This window comes from Bubalus kerabau, chromosome X, assembly GCF_029407905.1.
Source record: "Bubalus kerabau isolate K-KA32 ecotype Philippines breed swamp buffalo chromosome X, PCC_UOA_SB_1v2, whole genome shotgun sequence".
Lineage (NCBI taxonomy): Eukaryota > Metazoa > Chordata > Mammalia > Artiodactyla > Bovidae > Bubalus > Bubalus kerabau.
Window position 1 is genome coordinate 92,623,256 of NC_073647.1, and position 14,952 is coordinate 92,638,207.

The following is a 14,952-nucleotide window of genomic DNA, read 5'->3' on the forward strand; positions in this document are numbered from 1 at the left end:
CTCACCCCCTGCCTCTCCCTACACGACCACAACTATAGCTGGGAATCAGTGATCAAACCTTTATCCTCTATACTATAACTTTCAACCTTTATCTACCATTGCTCCCCCATCAGAGTATGAATTCTCCCACCAAAACAGCCCATTGCTTATCATATCCAAAGCCTGTACATGACTACTTTCAGACCTTTGTTCATGTTTTTTCCTCTGTCTGGCCCACTCTTCTTTACCACATCCCATTTCTCTTTGTTGGAATTCTAGCCATATATCAAGGCCTGAATTATCTGTCACCTCCAAGAAACTTTCTCTGATCTCTAGGAATAAAAAGAATTTTCCCTGATTGTGAGATATCGCAATACTTATTTTCATATTATTTATTTTCATTCTGACCATTACAAACTTAGAGAGAAAACTTGTAAAGATAATACAAAAAAGAATTTCTGGATATCCATCACTCAGATCCCTCAGATGTTCACACTGAGCTTTAATATTTCTATATCTCTGTCTTTCTCTCTCTCTCTCTCCCTCCCTCCTTTTGTCCTTCCCTGTCTTCTTCATCATCATCTCATCATTGTCATCACCACACACATATTTTTTCTGAACCATTGACACTAAGTGCAAACACGATCCCTCTCAACCCCAAATATTAATACTTCAGTGAGTATTTCCTAAAGACTAGGGATTCACTTATATAAGCACAGTACAATTGCCAAAATCAGAAAATTAATGTTAAGATAATACCACTATCTAACGTACAGCTTTGTTGGTTGTCCAACAAATATCTAAGATTTGTTGGTTGTCCCAATAATGTCTTTATAGCAAAAGAAAATCTAAATGATGAATTTCATTTAGTTCTCATATGTCCCTTGTCTCCTTTAATGTGGAACAGTTCCTAAGTCTTTATCTTTAATGTTATTGACTTTTTAAAATTTAAAACAATGCAGATTTATTATCTTAGTCCCAGAGGTCAGAAGACTAATAATTATCCTTCCAGTTAAAATAAATTTTTTCAGAAAGAATCTTGAGTTGGGGGAGATTATCCTGGTTGATCAAGGTGGGCCTGATATAAACATAAGGGTCCTTATAAGAGAGGAGTTGATATCATGGTGGAAGCAGAGAAGAAAGAAAAGATGATATGGCTGTTGTTAACATTTTTAAAGGATACAGACAATTTATTTTGCAGAATATCCCTAAAGTTTGGTTTATCTGATGTTTCTTCATAATTAAATTTAGGTTATACATTTTAGGCAAGAATACTACTGAAGTGGGGCTTCCTAGGTGGCTCAGTGGTCAAGAATCTGCCTGCCAATGCAGGAGACACAGGAAACGTGGGAATATCATTTACAATTATCTTCTACTTAGTAGACAGACTTTTTCTTGACAGTTTCTGTCTCTGTGCAAAACTTTTACTTTGAGGTAGTCTTATTTGTTTCTTTATCCACACTTGAATAGGAGATGGCAACAGGGGAAGGGCTGGTAGGATGAATTGGGAGATTGGGGTTGATATATATACACTACTATGTATAAAAGATATAACTATTGAGGACCTATTGTATAGCTCAGGAAACTCTACTCAGTGCTCTGTGGTGACCTAAATGGGAAGGAAATCCAAAAGACAGGATATATATATATATATATATATATATATATATATATACACACACACATACACACATATAGCTGATTCACTTTGCTGTACAACAAAAATTAATACAACATTGTAAAGCAACTATTCTCTAATAAAAATTAATTTTTAAAAAAATTGCTAAGACCAGTGTCAAAAGAGCATACTGTCTATGTTTTCTTCTAGAATTTTTATGGTTTCATGTCTTACGTTTAAGTCTTTAATCCATTTTGAGTTTATTTTTATATATAGTATAGGAAAGTAATACAGTTTGATTCTCTTGCGTGTATTAGTAGCTGTCCAGTTTTCCCAACACCATTTGTTTAAAGAGACTGTATTTTCCCATTGTATATTCTTATCTCCTTTGTTGAACATTTATTGATTATATAAGCATGAATTTATTTCTGGAGTCTCTACTCTGTTCCGTTGGTCTGTGTGTCTGCTTTTGTGCCAATACCATACTTCTTTGAAGAGTATAGCTTTATAGTATAGTCCAAAGACAGGGAGCATGATTCCTCCAGCTTTTTCTTTTTAAAATTATTTTGGCCATTCAGTGTCTTTAGTATTTCCATACAAATTTTAGGACTATTTGTTCTAGTTCTGTGAAAAATGCCATTGGTATTTTGATAAGGATTGCATTGAATCTAAAGATTGCCTTGGGTAGTATGGTGACATTAGCAATATTAATTCTTCCAATCCATGAACACAGTATATCTTTTCATTTGTTTTTGCCACCTTCAATTTCTTTCATACAGTGTCTTATAGTTTTCCAAGTACAAGTCTTTTATCTCCTTACTTAGATTTATTTTTATTTTATTCTTTTGATATGATTTTAAATGAGATTGATCTTAATTTCTCTTTCTGATCCTTTATTGTCAGTTTGTAGAAATGCAGTAGATTTATGTATATTAATTTTGTATCCTGCAACTTTACTGAATTCATTGATGAGTTCTAGTAGTTTTTTAGTGGAATTTTTTATATATTAGAGAAATTGGCCTCTGAATTGGAAATATTTTTTCTCAGTTTGTAATGTGTTCTATTGGAGAAGGAAATGGCAACCCACTCCAGTGTTCTTGCCTGGAGAATCCCAGGGACGGGGGGAGCCTGGTGGGCTGCCGTCTGTGGGATCACACAGAGTCGGACACGACTGAAGCGACTTAGCAGCAGCAGCAGCAGCAGCAATGTGTTCTATGACTTTTCTTACAGTGGTTTTTGCAATGAGTTTTTGGTATTTATATAAATATATATTTATGTGTGATATATAAATGTATCAACCTTTCTTTTATGGCTTCTGGTATAAAGTACACAGTTTAAAAGTCCTCTTGCTTCTAAAATAATAAAGTAGTTCTCCCCATCTCTTTTAGTACTTTGACATTTAAATTTGATATACTTGGAATTTTGGTGTACAGTGCGAAGCATGGATTCAACTTTTTCCCCAGTGGCTACTTGTCTTAACATCATTTAATAAATAATCTACCTTTTATCATATACTAAATTCCCAATTTTATAACACTTTATATATCTTTTATGGTATTTTATAGTTGACTTGCACTATATAAATTTTTATAGCAATAATGTATATGATATATATCTTTTAAAAATAAGCAAATTTTTTCTTCTTCATTACTTCCCTAAGTGCACCATTCTTTCTGAACTTGAAGTAGTTAAATTAAATCTTTGACTTTAATTTCAGCTACCTTGAAGCCCATTGATAGGGTAAAAGAATGCATTTTGTCAAAACACAACTGAAACTAAGACTTATTCTTGTCTAGATATTTGGCTTTCAGTACTGACTATTAAAATAGTTTTTTTTATAAGAATTCACAGTAAATAACATTCATTTCCTAATGAGAGAGACCTATCAAAAACAAGCACACTCATTATAACACAAACGAAAGATTGTTGCCTGTAGCTTTATTTATAATTAATGTAGGCCTGCCTTTAACATTTCAGAGGACCTGACTGGGACACTGGATTGTATGATGAAGAGAGCATCACAGTCAGAGAGCTGCTTACTGAGCTATATGGCAAAGTTGGAGAAATTCGTCACTGGGGCCTGATCAGATACATCTCTGGAATCTTAAGGAAGAAGGTGGAAGCACTTGATGAGGTACTATGAATTCTTAAATTTATATCAAATCTAAATGGAGGTGCTTTTAAAAAAAAATTGTTTCTGAAGTTTTTTAAGGAAATCACCACAGCATCTAATCATTTGAACTGTTGTTTTTCCCACATAAAATTTCTGATATCAGTTAACCCTTTTTTTTAATGAGTGTCAAATATTTAATACCGAAGCATATAAACTGTAGACTCATAGAGGTGTTAAAAACTAAAAAATCATAGATCTTAAGAAGGAATTTACACTAGACTAAAAGATCCTACCTCTTAGGAAATAAAAATACCTTCATAGAAATCTTTCTTTTCTGATGTTCATGGCATTTCCTAAGGAAAAGACTGATGTGTCATTAAAGTAAGTGGGGAGCAAAGGTTTCTAGGCTGGAAATCTGAAGTATTCTGTGAAGGGTAATACTGTTACGCTGTTTATTTGTAGGCCTGCACAGACCTTCTCTCCCATCAGAAACATTTGACAGTGGGACTCCCCCCAGAACCTCGAGAGAAGACCATCTCTGCGTTAGTATGGTTTTGTTTGGGTTTGATCAAGCTTCTCTGAAATTTTAGAGCTGTGAGGACTGGCCACAATTCTGTTGTCCTAATCTATAAATGGATGATAATGTCCTATGTGTGTGACCTTCTATCAGGGACTCTCGATGTGAGAATGTTTGTAGTGATATTTCTGTGCTGTGCTTAGTTGTATCCAACTCTTTGTGACTCCATGGATTGGAGCCCACCAGACTCCTCTGTCCATGGGATTCTCCAGGCAAGAATACTGGAGTGGGTTGCCACTTCCTTCTCCAGAGGATCTTCCCGACCCAGGGATCAAACCCAGGTCTCCCACATTGCAAGCAGATTCTTTACCATCTGAGCCACCAGGAAGCAGTGATAGGACATGAGTAAATGAAAGATAAAACTCACAGGGATTACTCAAATGTATTTTGCTCTTTTGGAGGTTTTTTGTTTGTTTGTTTTTACTTATTGACTTTCCCAAACCTTTCCTTCAAAAAAATCAACAAACAAGGCAACTGGAATTATCCCACACACACACACAAAATGAGCTATTCTATAGACTTCATTCTAGACCTCTCTCCTATGCTTATAGATGGCTATTTTTTCCTTATGTCTCTTCACATTTCTTCTCTCTGTCCAAATTTCTCACTTATAAAAGACACCAGTCATAGTAGATTACAGCCCACCCAATGACCTCACTTTAGCTTACCTCTTTATAGAGTCACTTTATAGACCCCATCTCCAAACAAGGTTATGCTCTGAGGTCCTAGGAGTTAGGATTTCAACATAGGAACTTGGAACACAATTCAGTCCATAACACCATACTCCTGCCAAGCAAAACCTTTTATTACAAATTAGATCAATTCTGTGACTACTGTGGGTAATCCAAAAGAAAATGACATCCCCCATGCTCCCAGAGTGTTTAGTATCAACAGGAGAGTCAGAAGTATGGGAGGGAGCATGTGTGCATATATATATAATCTGATGAATCTATAAAAATCAGTATAAGACTATAAAGTATGATTGTAAAGCAATAAAATGGCTTCCAAAAGGCACAGCTTAAATTTAGTTTGTTACTTTCCAGCCATAATAGTAACTTATCAAATGTTAAGAATTAACCACGAAAACCTGCTCTGGATAGACATCATGGGGTGAGTTTTAAGTACAATTGTGAGGGAGAAAGGCAATCCAGGCTTAGAGAGGAGGGAGCAGAGCTCTCCTGAGTTCATACAGGCCAGAGTGCTTTGGGGAGGCAGTAAACTTTGAAGACTGAAAGAAACAGAATACCAGTAATGATGAGATGTTGAGACACTGACTTGGACTTAGGAGGAGCTTTTTCATTTTCTCAATATATTTAGGTTAAGTAGTTGCAGAATTTTGTCTTTGTTCACTGTCTTCTTCCTTAGACCTCTGCCCTATGAAGTACTCACTCAACTGATAGATGAAGCCAGTGAAGGGGATATGAGCATTTCAATTCTTACACAGGTGAGCAGAATTATAAAGCCTAATCTGATGACTGATATTTAAAAGTTTGTTTTCAGTTGATCTGGCAATTTCTGAAGACCGCAAAATAGGTCTTGTGAGATCCATGGTATAATTTTTGTCTGTATTCATTCCATGCACAGGAAATAATGGTATATCTAGCCATGTATATGCGAACTCAACCTGGCCTCTTTGCTGAAATGTTTCGACTTCGAATTGGTCTGATCATACAAGTTATGGCAACAGAACTGGCCCACTCCCTTCGATGCTCAGGTATTCAATTAAGTAATTGAGGCAGAATTCATTTTCATTAGAGTTCTATTAAGTTTTGAATCAGGAGAGAAAGGAAGCTAAAAGATTTCTATCAGTAGCTCAGATGCTGCATATAGCAGTATTGTTCCCATGTTTGTCTCTATACAAGTCAAGGGATTGCTATAACAAGTTTATATATCAGTTTTCAATTTCAAAATTCCATCTTTTGGTGGCTCTGCGCTCCAAATTACCTTCCTACTAACTCCTAGAATGATCCAGGACATGTGAAAAGTGAAAGTGTTAGCTGCTCAGTCATGTCCAACTCTTGGCAACCCCATGGACTGCAGCTCACTAGGCTCCTCTGTCCATGGAGAGAGCCTAGTGTCCATGGAGAGATTCCATGTCTCCTGGAATTCTCCAGGCAAGAATATTGGAGTAGGCTGCCATTTCCTTCTCCAGGGGATCTTCCCAACCCAGTGATTGAACCTGGGTCTTCTGCATACATCAAACTAAGTATGACAGACTGGGTTTGATTCTGATTCAGGCATGCCACCTCTGGCTGTCAGATTGAGTCACCACATCAGTTTGATTATAGTATCAGTATTCTGTCTAGTTACCATCAGGATCAAATAAAGGAAGGCAATATTTCTGTTAATATTTATCTGACAAAACTTTTTGATATTAGCTAAAGGTATATTTGGCAAGGTGATAGTTTTAGAAAAATAAATGGGGCCTTTGGAAGCTGTAGCACAGAAGTATGGGGGGACCCCATGGCATGACCTTCATATTTGTTTGATTTCAACAAGAATGACAAAATAATAGAGATAGGGATTGCATAAAAAAATAAAATCATAGTTGCAAAACTCAATGTTAACCATTGTTTCAATTAAATTTCCCCAAAAGGCTTTTAATTGCACTGTTAGCAAGTAGCTAAATTTATTGATTTGAATCCAACCTAAATTACATGATATAATGTATATTTAAATAACCCTTTAGAGAAATAAAACTAATGATTATTCTGTACCTACCATATGCCAGACACTACTTTTATACATTATCTCATTTAATCCTTACAACAACCCAATGGTGAAGGTATTTTTAATCTCACTTTTACTGAAAAGAAATTGGAACTCAACAAACTATTGGATATAAGATAGGCTCAAGGATGTACTGTGTAACATGGGAACATAGCCTATAATTTTGTAATAACTGTAAATTGAAAGTAACCTTTAAAATAAAATTTTATATAAAACTCAATGATCAGTTTTTTTTAAAAAAATGAAACTCAGGTTAATTACTTGCCCAAAGTTACATAACTAGTAAATAGCGAAATTTGAGTCCAAGTCTGCCTTATTGTAAATGATTTCCAGTTCAGCACATTATTATAGATTGCATTGTAATCTATTACAATAGATTACATTGGGCTTTTCCAGGTGTCGCTAGTGGTAAAGAACCTGCCTGCCAATGCAGGAGATGTAAGAGACATGGGTTTGAACCCTGAGTCAGGAAGATCCCCTGAGGGAGGGCATGGCAACCTACTCCGGTATTCTTGCCAGAGAATCCCAAAGACAGAGGAACCTGGCAGGCTACAGTCCGTAGGGTGGCAAACAGTCAGTCTCATACACACACACACACACACACACACACACATATATATATCAAGGGATGTTTTATGAGTCTGATTATTCATTAATTAACCTCAAGAAGGGATAAAATCCTCAAACATTCTTTACTTTTTCTTAATTGCCCATTACAGAATTTTTTTTTCTTGTGGATTACCCAAGCCATGGCTATTCATTTCTTCTAGGATAAAGTCAAGGTCCCTGGGTCTGATATCCAAGACTCTCAATAGTTTGACCGCTGCCTCCTACTTTAACAGTGCTTCGCATTTTATCAGTCCTCATCCTTGGAGATTGATGTCTCCTCTGATTTCCAAAGCATTTATTGTCTATACCTTTCATTTGACACTTAGTATGGCCATGTCATGTTTTATTGTTGTTTATCTTGTTCACATGTCTGGTCTTTCCTACACATTGCTAGTTGGTCAGCCTCTCAAGGCAAGCATTATGTCATACCTGTTTGTCCTAACATTGCTTAAAATCATGACCTAGATGTAGTAAACTCATAATAGGTGTCTGATGTTGATGAACAAGTTCAAGTTATCTCCTCAATATTCTTCATAATTTCATGGATTCATATCTGTTTTTAAATTGCCATATTTCCAGACTGAGAAGTTTTGATTATTTTAGCCCATCTTCATATACACATCCATTACTTTCTCCAACTGGTTTCCAGTTTGATTTTTATCTTTCATTTGTCCCACTTTCAAATAAAGATTCTACTGAGTATACCCTACTGATGTGGAAGAGGACTGAAGAAGTCAAGAACCTGGTTAATCCATAAACTAGATAATCTGTCCTTAAATTATTAAGAATCTATTGCAGTATGCATGCCTAGGCAATATAGTGCTGGAAATGTATTTCATAATTCTGTTCTTCCAATCAAGTGACTCAGAAATTCTAAACAAGAAAAGAAACAGAAAAAGTGGGGTGGGAATGGCAGGCCAATTAGAAATACCTCTGTCCTAACATTTCTGCTGACTAGCTGAGGAAGCCACAGATGGCCTGATGAATCTCAGTCCTTCAGCCATGAAGAGCCTCTTGCATCATATACTCAGTGGCAAGGAGTTTGGAGTGGAACGAAGTGGTAAGGTTGAATAACTGCATTTCTATTTCACAGTGCTTATTTTAAATGTTTCATTGATTTTAAAACACTGTTCTTTTATCAGAGAAACTTTTCCTCCAAATAAATAGAACCCCTATATATGGAATAGTTTAAACCAAAGCTCTCTTCCGGAACAAGATTTGGAAACCACTGTGTGTCTTTTTTCCCCCTTAAATTAAGTAGATTACTATTATATTTTGTTTTGGACTGTCTTATATATTCCTTTACATTAAGTCTCTAGCACAAATAGCAATCTATATCATCTAAAACTTTCTTGTATCCCAGTTGACAATAATTCAGTAGCATTTATGGTGATGTGTATGTGTGTGTAGCTGTCGGATGTATCCTTTTACCTTTAAATTCAAATACATTTGGGTTCTATCACAAATTAACCTTATACCTGCACTTGGTGGTTTGGCGGTAGTATTTGATATCAAGTCTGGTCCCATCACTTCATGGGAAATATATGGGGAAACAGTGGAAACAGTGCCAGGCTTTATTTTGGGGGGCTCAAAAATCACTGCAGATGGTGATTGCAGCCATGAAAGTAAAAGGCGCTTACTCCTTGGAAGGAAAGTTATGACCAACCTAGATAGTATATTGAAAAGCAGAGATATTACTTTGCCAACAAAGGTCCGTCTAGTCAAGGCTATGGTTTTTCCTGTGGTCATGTATGGATGTGAGAGTTGGACTGTGAAGAAAGCCGAGCACCGAAGAATTGATGCTTTTGAACGGTGGTGTTGGAGAAGACTCTTGAGAGTCCCTTGGACTGCAAGGAGATCCAACCAGTCCATTCTGAAGGAGATCAGCCCTGGGATTTCTTTGGAAGGAATGATGCTAAAGCTGAAACTCCAGTACTTTGGCCACCTCATGCAAAGAGTTGACTCATTGGAAAAGACTCTGATGCTGGGAGGGATTGGGGGCAGGAGGAGAAGGGGACGACAGAGGATGAGATGGCTGGATGGCATCACCGACTCAATGGACGTGGGTTTGGGTGAACTCCGCGAGTTGGTGATGGACAGGGAGGCCTGGCGTGCTGCGATTCATGGGGTCGCAAAGAGTCGGACACGACTGAGCGACTGAACTGAACTGAACTGAACCTAAAACATCAGAGCAAATGAAGAGTCATCTCCCATGCTTAACTTTCAGAGTTAGAATAAATAAATATGTAATATCAGATGGATGGATACCTTAGAGTGGTAAGAGAAAGTTATAAAGCAGTATCCCTCAAGCCTTACTGTTCATAAGAATTACCTAGGCTACAGTCATTACTTACTTACTTACTTGCTAAACTGCAGACTTTGATTCAGTAGGTCTACAGTTGGGCCTAAAATTCTAGCAAGCTTCTAGGTGATGGCGATGCTGCAGGTCTGTGAACCACACTTTGAATAGAAAGTGTTGAGTTTGATAGCTGTTGAGTTTTTCATTATTATTAACATAAAAGGAGGTCATACATCTGAGTCTTTTAAAAGTGGTGGAGAAAAAGTTTGAACTTGATTATCCTCCCTCTTTCTCTTTAACCCATCATGCTATATAGTTCGTCCTACTGATTCAAATATCAGCCCTGCTATTTCAATCCGTGAGGTTGGTGCTGTTGGAGCAACCAAAACAGAACGAACTGGGATCATGCAGTTAAAAAGTGAGATAAAGCAGGTAAGATACTACTTGGGAAATGAACTGGGATATTTCCATGTTTAAGAACATTATTTTGGATTCAGACTTTGTAAGATCATGTATTTTGCTTCGTATCCTAAATTTAATTTGAGCCATTTATTTTTCAGGTGGACTTTCGTAGACTGTCTATCTCAACTGAAAGTCAGGTGAAACAAGTAGGGATCCTTTAACATAAATTAACCTGCCTTTAGCTCTACAAAACATGCATGAGCTCATGACTTTTTTAAAATAAGATAAGCCACACAGTAGCTTGTTTGATTCTCCTTTCTAGCAATCACGCTTTCATTTTTCTGGACCAAACTCTTTTGCTAATTTTAAGATGAAAGTAATTTGTTTCTGATAGCAAGAAATTAAAACCTTGAATTCCTCTTGTTAAGGTTAAATGTAATTTTGGAATTAATTAATTAATTAACATGTAATTTTAGACTTAAATTTCTTACTTTCAAGAACCAGACTAGGTGAGGGCTTTTTTAAAATCTATTTTCAGATTTTTGTCATTGTCATGATAGAGCTATATGAAACACATTGTGGACACATAGAGGAAAAAACATATAAATCAATCTGGGTGTTGGTGAGAGTCACCGAATATCAGACTGTAGCCTCTTACTCATTTTTCCCCCTGGAGATGAGAATAGATGAGTTTTTGTGTTATACAAAAAAATAACACAAGCTTCCATAGTTTCTCTTAAAACTTTAGAAAATCTTGTGATTTCAAAGTCTTTTAATGAAAAGCTTAAAACTACCCCTCCTGCCTTCAAAATAGACTTACACTAGCTTATGATACTGGAGCACGTCCAAAAAGGACAGGCAAAATGGAAATTTTGCTTGTTTATATGTTTGTTTGTTTGCTTGCTTTAGGAGTCAGAAACTATTTAGGAAAATAAAGACCGAATGCTTGAAGTTTAATTTGAAGTAAACTTAATTTAGGTATACTTATCAGATACACTTTCACGTTTATATTATGCAAGTGAAAGAACAGAATGGAATAAGAAAGGGTCTTTTGATAGAAAAGTGTTTACAGGGTTTTTTTCTAGACAATTTGGATAATCTGAACATTTTCCTATCTGAAATGTTAAAGAACTACATTTCATACTGAGTTAACTGATGTTCTTGGTAAACAGTCATTGTTTTGGTTGAAAGTGATTGGCTAAATACTTCATAGTTGTTTATAGTCACACAGTATTACTTACAAGTTCATTATATATTTAGAACTCGAAGTCCATGTTCCCAGCTAGACTAATATGATATTAAGGACTTGACCTATCCACAAAACTATATCATTTAATTCAATTTTATACATTCACTACCTGTAGGACTTCAAGAAAACCAAAATCATTAGGACTATAATTTAGAAGACTGAGAGCTTTGAATTTTCATTACCTTATTTCTAAATATTGATTTCTACTCTCACCTGCCTATCTGGTATTTTGTACTGTTCTAAGCCTTTGTCTCTGCTCAACAATGTCCTCTTTTCTGATTATGGAAAAAATACATTTAAAGATAGTTTTATTTATTTAACCCTTTACCATGACTTCCTGAGTTAGGCTATTTCATCTACTTTTTTAATGATAACATGCTGGTTAGTTACTTGAATAGTCTGTAATTTTACTCTACTAAAAACTTTTAAAAACACATAATGGTTACCTTGCCTTTTCCCTTTTAAAAGTTTATTTTCTCAGATTTTTTCATAACCCAGTGGTGACCATCCCCTGGGTAAGGATTTGATGTCACCATCTTTTCTTGTAATTGCTGATACTTGTATTATATACCATTCATAAATGCTTTGAATATGCTGTTATATAAAGCATGACATATACAGATTGACTGAAAAGAAAAGCAAAATGAGTCAAAAAGTTAAATTTTTACTTATAAATCAACTTCATATATGTATACTTATAAATCAACTTCATGTACTTATATTTATAAGTCAACTTCATTTAGGGTGAAATCTTTCCATTTCTTTTCCAAAAAGGCAGGGGAGAGGGTTCAACTCCAACCTTTTTTTCCGTTTCAGAAAACAAAATTCAATTTAATAAGTACTTGTTAAAATCTATTTAGTCACTTATTCTTTCAACTAATATAGATAAAATTGCATGCCCGCTGTGTGCCAGGCACTGTACCAGAAAACATCAGTATCCACTGGGAACTTGTTAGAGATGTAAAATATTGGTTCCTATCCTAGGCCTACTAAATCAGAAAGGCTGGGGTGAGGCCTGGCAGTCTGTGTTTTAATAAGTTTTCCAGGTGATTCAGATGCACTTTTGAGTTTGAAAACCACTGGGTTACTTGTTCTTCTGATTGTTAATTTATTTGTAAGTATTAAGTGAGTACCAATTTTGTGCCAGGCACTGGAAATATTAATGTTGAAAGTGTTAGTTGCTCAGTCATGTCTCACCCTTTGTGGCCCCATGGCCTGTAGCCTGCCAGGCTCCTCTCTCCATGAAATTCTCCAGGCAAGAATACTGGAGTGAGTTGCCATTCCCTTCTCCGGGAGATCTTCCTGACCCAGGGATTGAACCCAGCTATCTTTCATTGCAGGCGGATTCTTTACCACCTGAGCCACCAGGGAAGCACAAAACAGATGTAGTCCTTGCCCTCATGAAGCTTACAGTTTAGGAAAACTGACCTCTGATTTAGTTTCCTTGGTTTAAATCAACAATCCATAATGGCCTATGATTTCAATTCTTAGACTGAAGAGATTAAGGCCAGATAGCAACCAAATAAAAAAATGGAAAACTATTGGAAATGATATAACTATTTCTCTTGACCTCAATTAGTATAGTGCATCCTAAAGGAAATCAGTCCTGAATATTCATCGGAAGCTCTGATGCTGAAGCTGAAACTCCAATACTTTGGCCACCTGATGCGAAGAACTGACTCATTTGAAAAGACCCTGATACTGGGAAAGATTGAAGGCAGGAGGAGAAGGGGACGACAGAGGATGAGATGGTTGGATGGCATCACAGACTGAATGAACATGAGTTTGAGTAAACTCTGGGAGTTGATGATGGACAGGGAAGCCTGGCATGCTGCAGTCCGTGGGGTTGTAGAGAGTCGGACACAACTGAGCAACTGAACTAAACTGAACTGAACTGAATTAGTATAGTATGACTTGGCCAACTTTGTCATATTCACATTAATAAAGGAAGACAGAGGCATAGAGGAGAAGTTAATTTAAAATCTCAGAACTATTGATATTTGGTTTTGGAAAATAGTCTGAATAACCTTAATGTTTGACTCCGCTTAACAGCCTAGGATCTTGATGGTAGAGATGAGGACATTGAAGATAAATCAAATGGAGTTCATCTTCTTGGTACATCACTGTGCCAATAGTGAAAAGCCTTAGGACGCTTTTCTCTTTTACATAGCAATGGTGATATGGGCATTTGACCCGAAATAATATGTAAGAAGCTCTGTTCTCAGGAAATATTTATATTATATTCTTTTCATTTTATATTTATTTCTGAATCTAAGCTAGCAAAGAGCCACTTTCCCCCATGTATTTTATCCTTTACTTATATAAGTTTTTCAAAGTTCATTATGTTGTAGCATGTATCAATACTTCATTCCTTTATATTGCTAAACAATACTTTATTGTATTGATATGTGGCACATTTTGGTTATTGATTCACCAGGTGACAAACATCTGGGTTATTTCTGCTTTTTTACTGTTAATGAATAATGCTGCTATGAACCTTCATGTACAAGTTTTTATTTGGGCATATGTTTTTTTTCTCTTGGTTATACATCTACAAGAGGAAGTACTGGGTCATTTGGTAACTATGTTTAGCATTATGAGGAACTACCACATTGTTTCATTGTTTTCCAAAGGGGACTGTACCATTTTACATTCCCACCAGCAATGTCTGAGGGTTCCAGTTTCTTCGTATCCTTACCAATCCTTGGTTGTTGTTCAGTTGCTCAGTTGTGTCCAACTGTTTGCGACTGTGGACAGCAGCACACCAGGCTTCCCTGTCCATCACCAAGTCCCAGAACTTGCTCAAACTCATGTCCATCGAGTCAGTGATGCCATCCAACCGTCTCATCCTCTGTCATCCCCTTCTTTTCCTGCCTTCATTCTTTCCCAGCATCAGGGTCTTTTCCTTACTATTGACCATATTTTTGATTCTAGCCATTTTAGTGGGTATGAAGTGGTATCTCATTGTGGTTTTGATTTTGCATTTCCCTAATGGCTTATGATATTAATCATCATAATTATTATTAATTACCATTAGTCATGTGCCAATTGACTGTTTACCTTCTTTTGGAGAAATGTCCATTCAGATCCTTTGCCCATTTGTTAATTAGGTTGTCTTTTTATTGTTGAGTTGTAAAGATTCTTTATATATTCTAGATATGTGTGCGTACTAAGTCACTACAGTCGTTTCCAACTCTTTGCAATCCTATGGACTGTAGCCTGCCAGACTCCTCTGTCCAATGGGATTCTCCAGGCAAGAATACTGTAGTGGGTTGCCATTTCCTCCTCCAGCAGACCTTCCCAACCCAGGGATTGAACCCACATGTCTTATGTCTCCTGCATTGGCAGGCGGGTTCTTTACCACTAAAACCACCAG

General features: G+C 36.4%; 1 protein-coding gene across 4 annotated transcripts in view; it reads left to right on the forward strand.

Moving 5' to 3' along the window:
• Positions 1-14,952, forward strand: part of PHKA1 (phosphorylase kinase regulatory subunit alpha 1) — a 177,519-nt gene that overhangs the window by 140,489 nt on the left and 22,078 nt on the right. For 3 of the 4 annotated variants that reach the window (XM_055563626.1, XM_055563629.1, XM_055563630.1), the window contains 7 exons: positions 3,575-3,731; positions 4,173-4,252; positions 5,653-5,731; positions 5,872-6,001; positions 8,585-8,686; positions 10,242-10,357; positions 10,486-10,533. In XM_055563626.1, coding sequence (XP_055419601.1) covers positions 3,575-3,731; positions 4,173-4,252; positions 5,653-5,731; positions 5,872-6,001; positions 8,585-8,686; positions 10,242-10,357; positions 10,486-10,533 — 712 coding nt within the window. The remainder of the gene's footprint in view (positions 1-3,574; positions 3,732-4,172; positions 4,253-5,652; positions 5,732-5,871; positions 6,002-8,584; positions 8,687-10,241; positions 10,358-10,485; positions 10,534-14,952) is intronic. The other variant, XM_055563628.1, reaches the window with a different exon arrangement.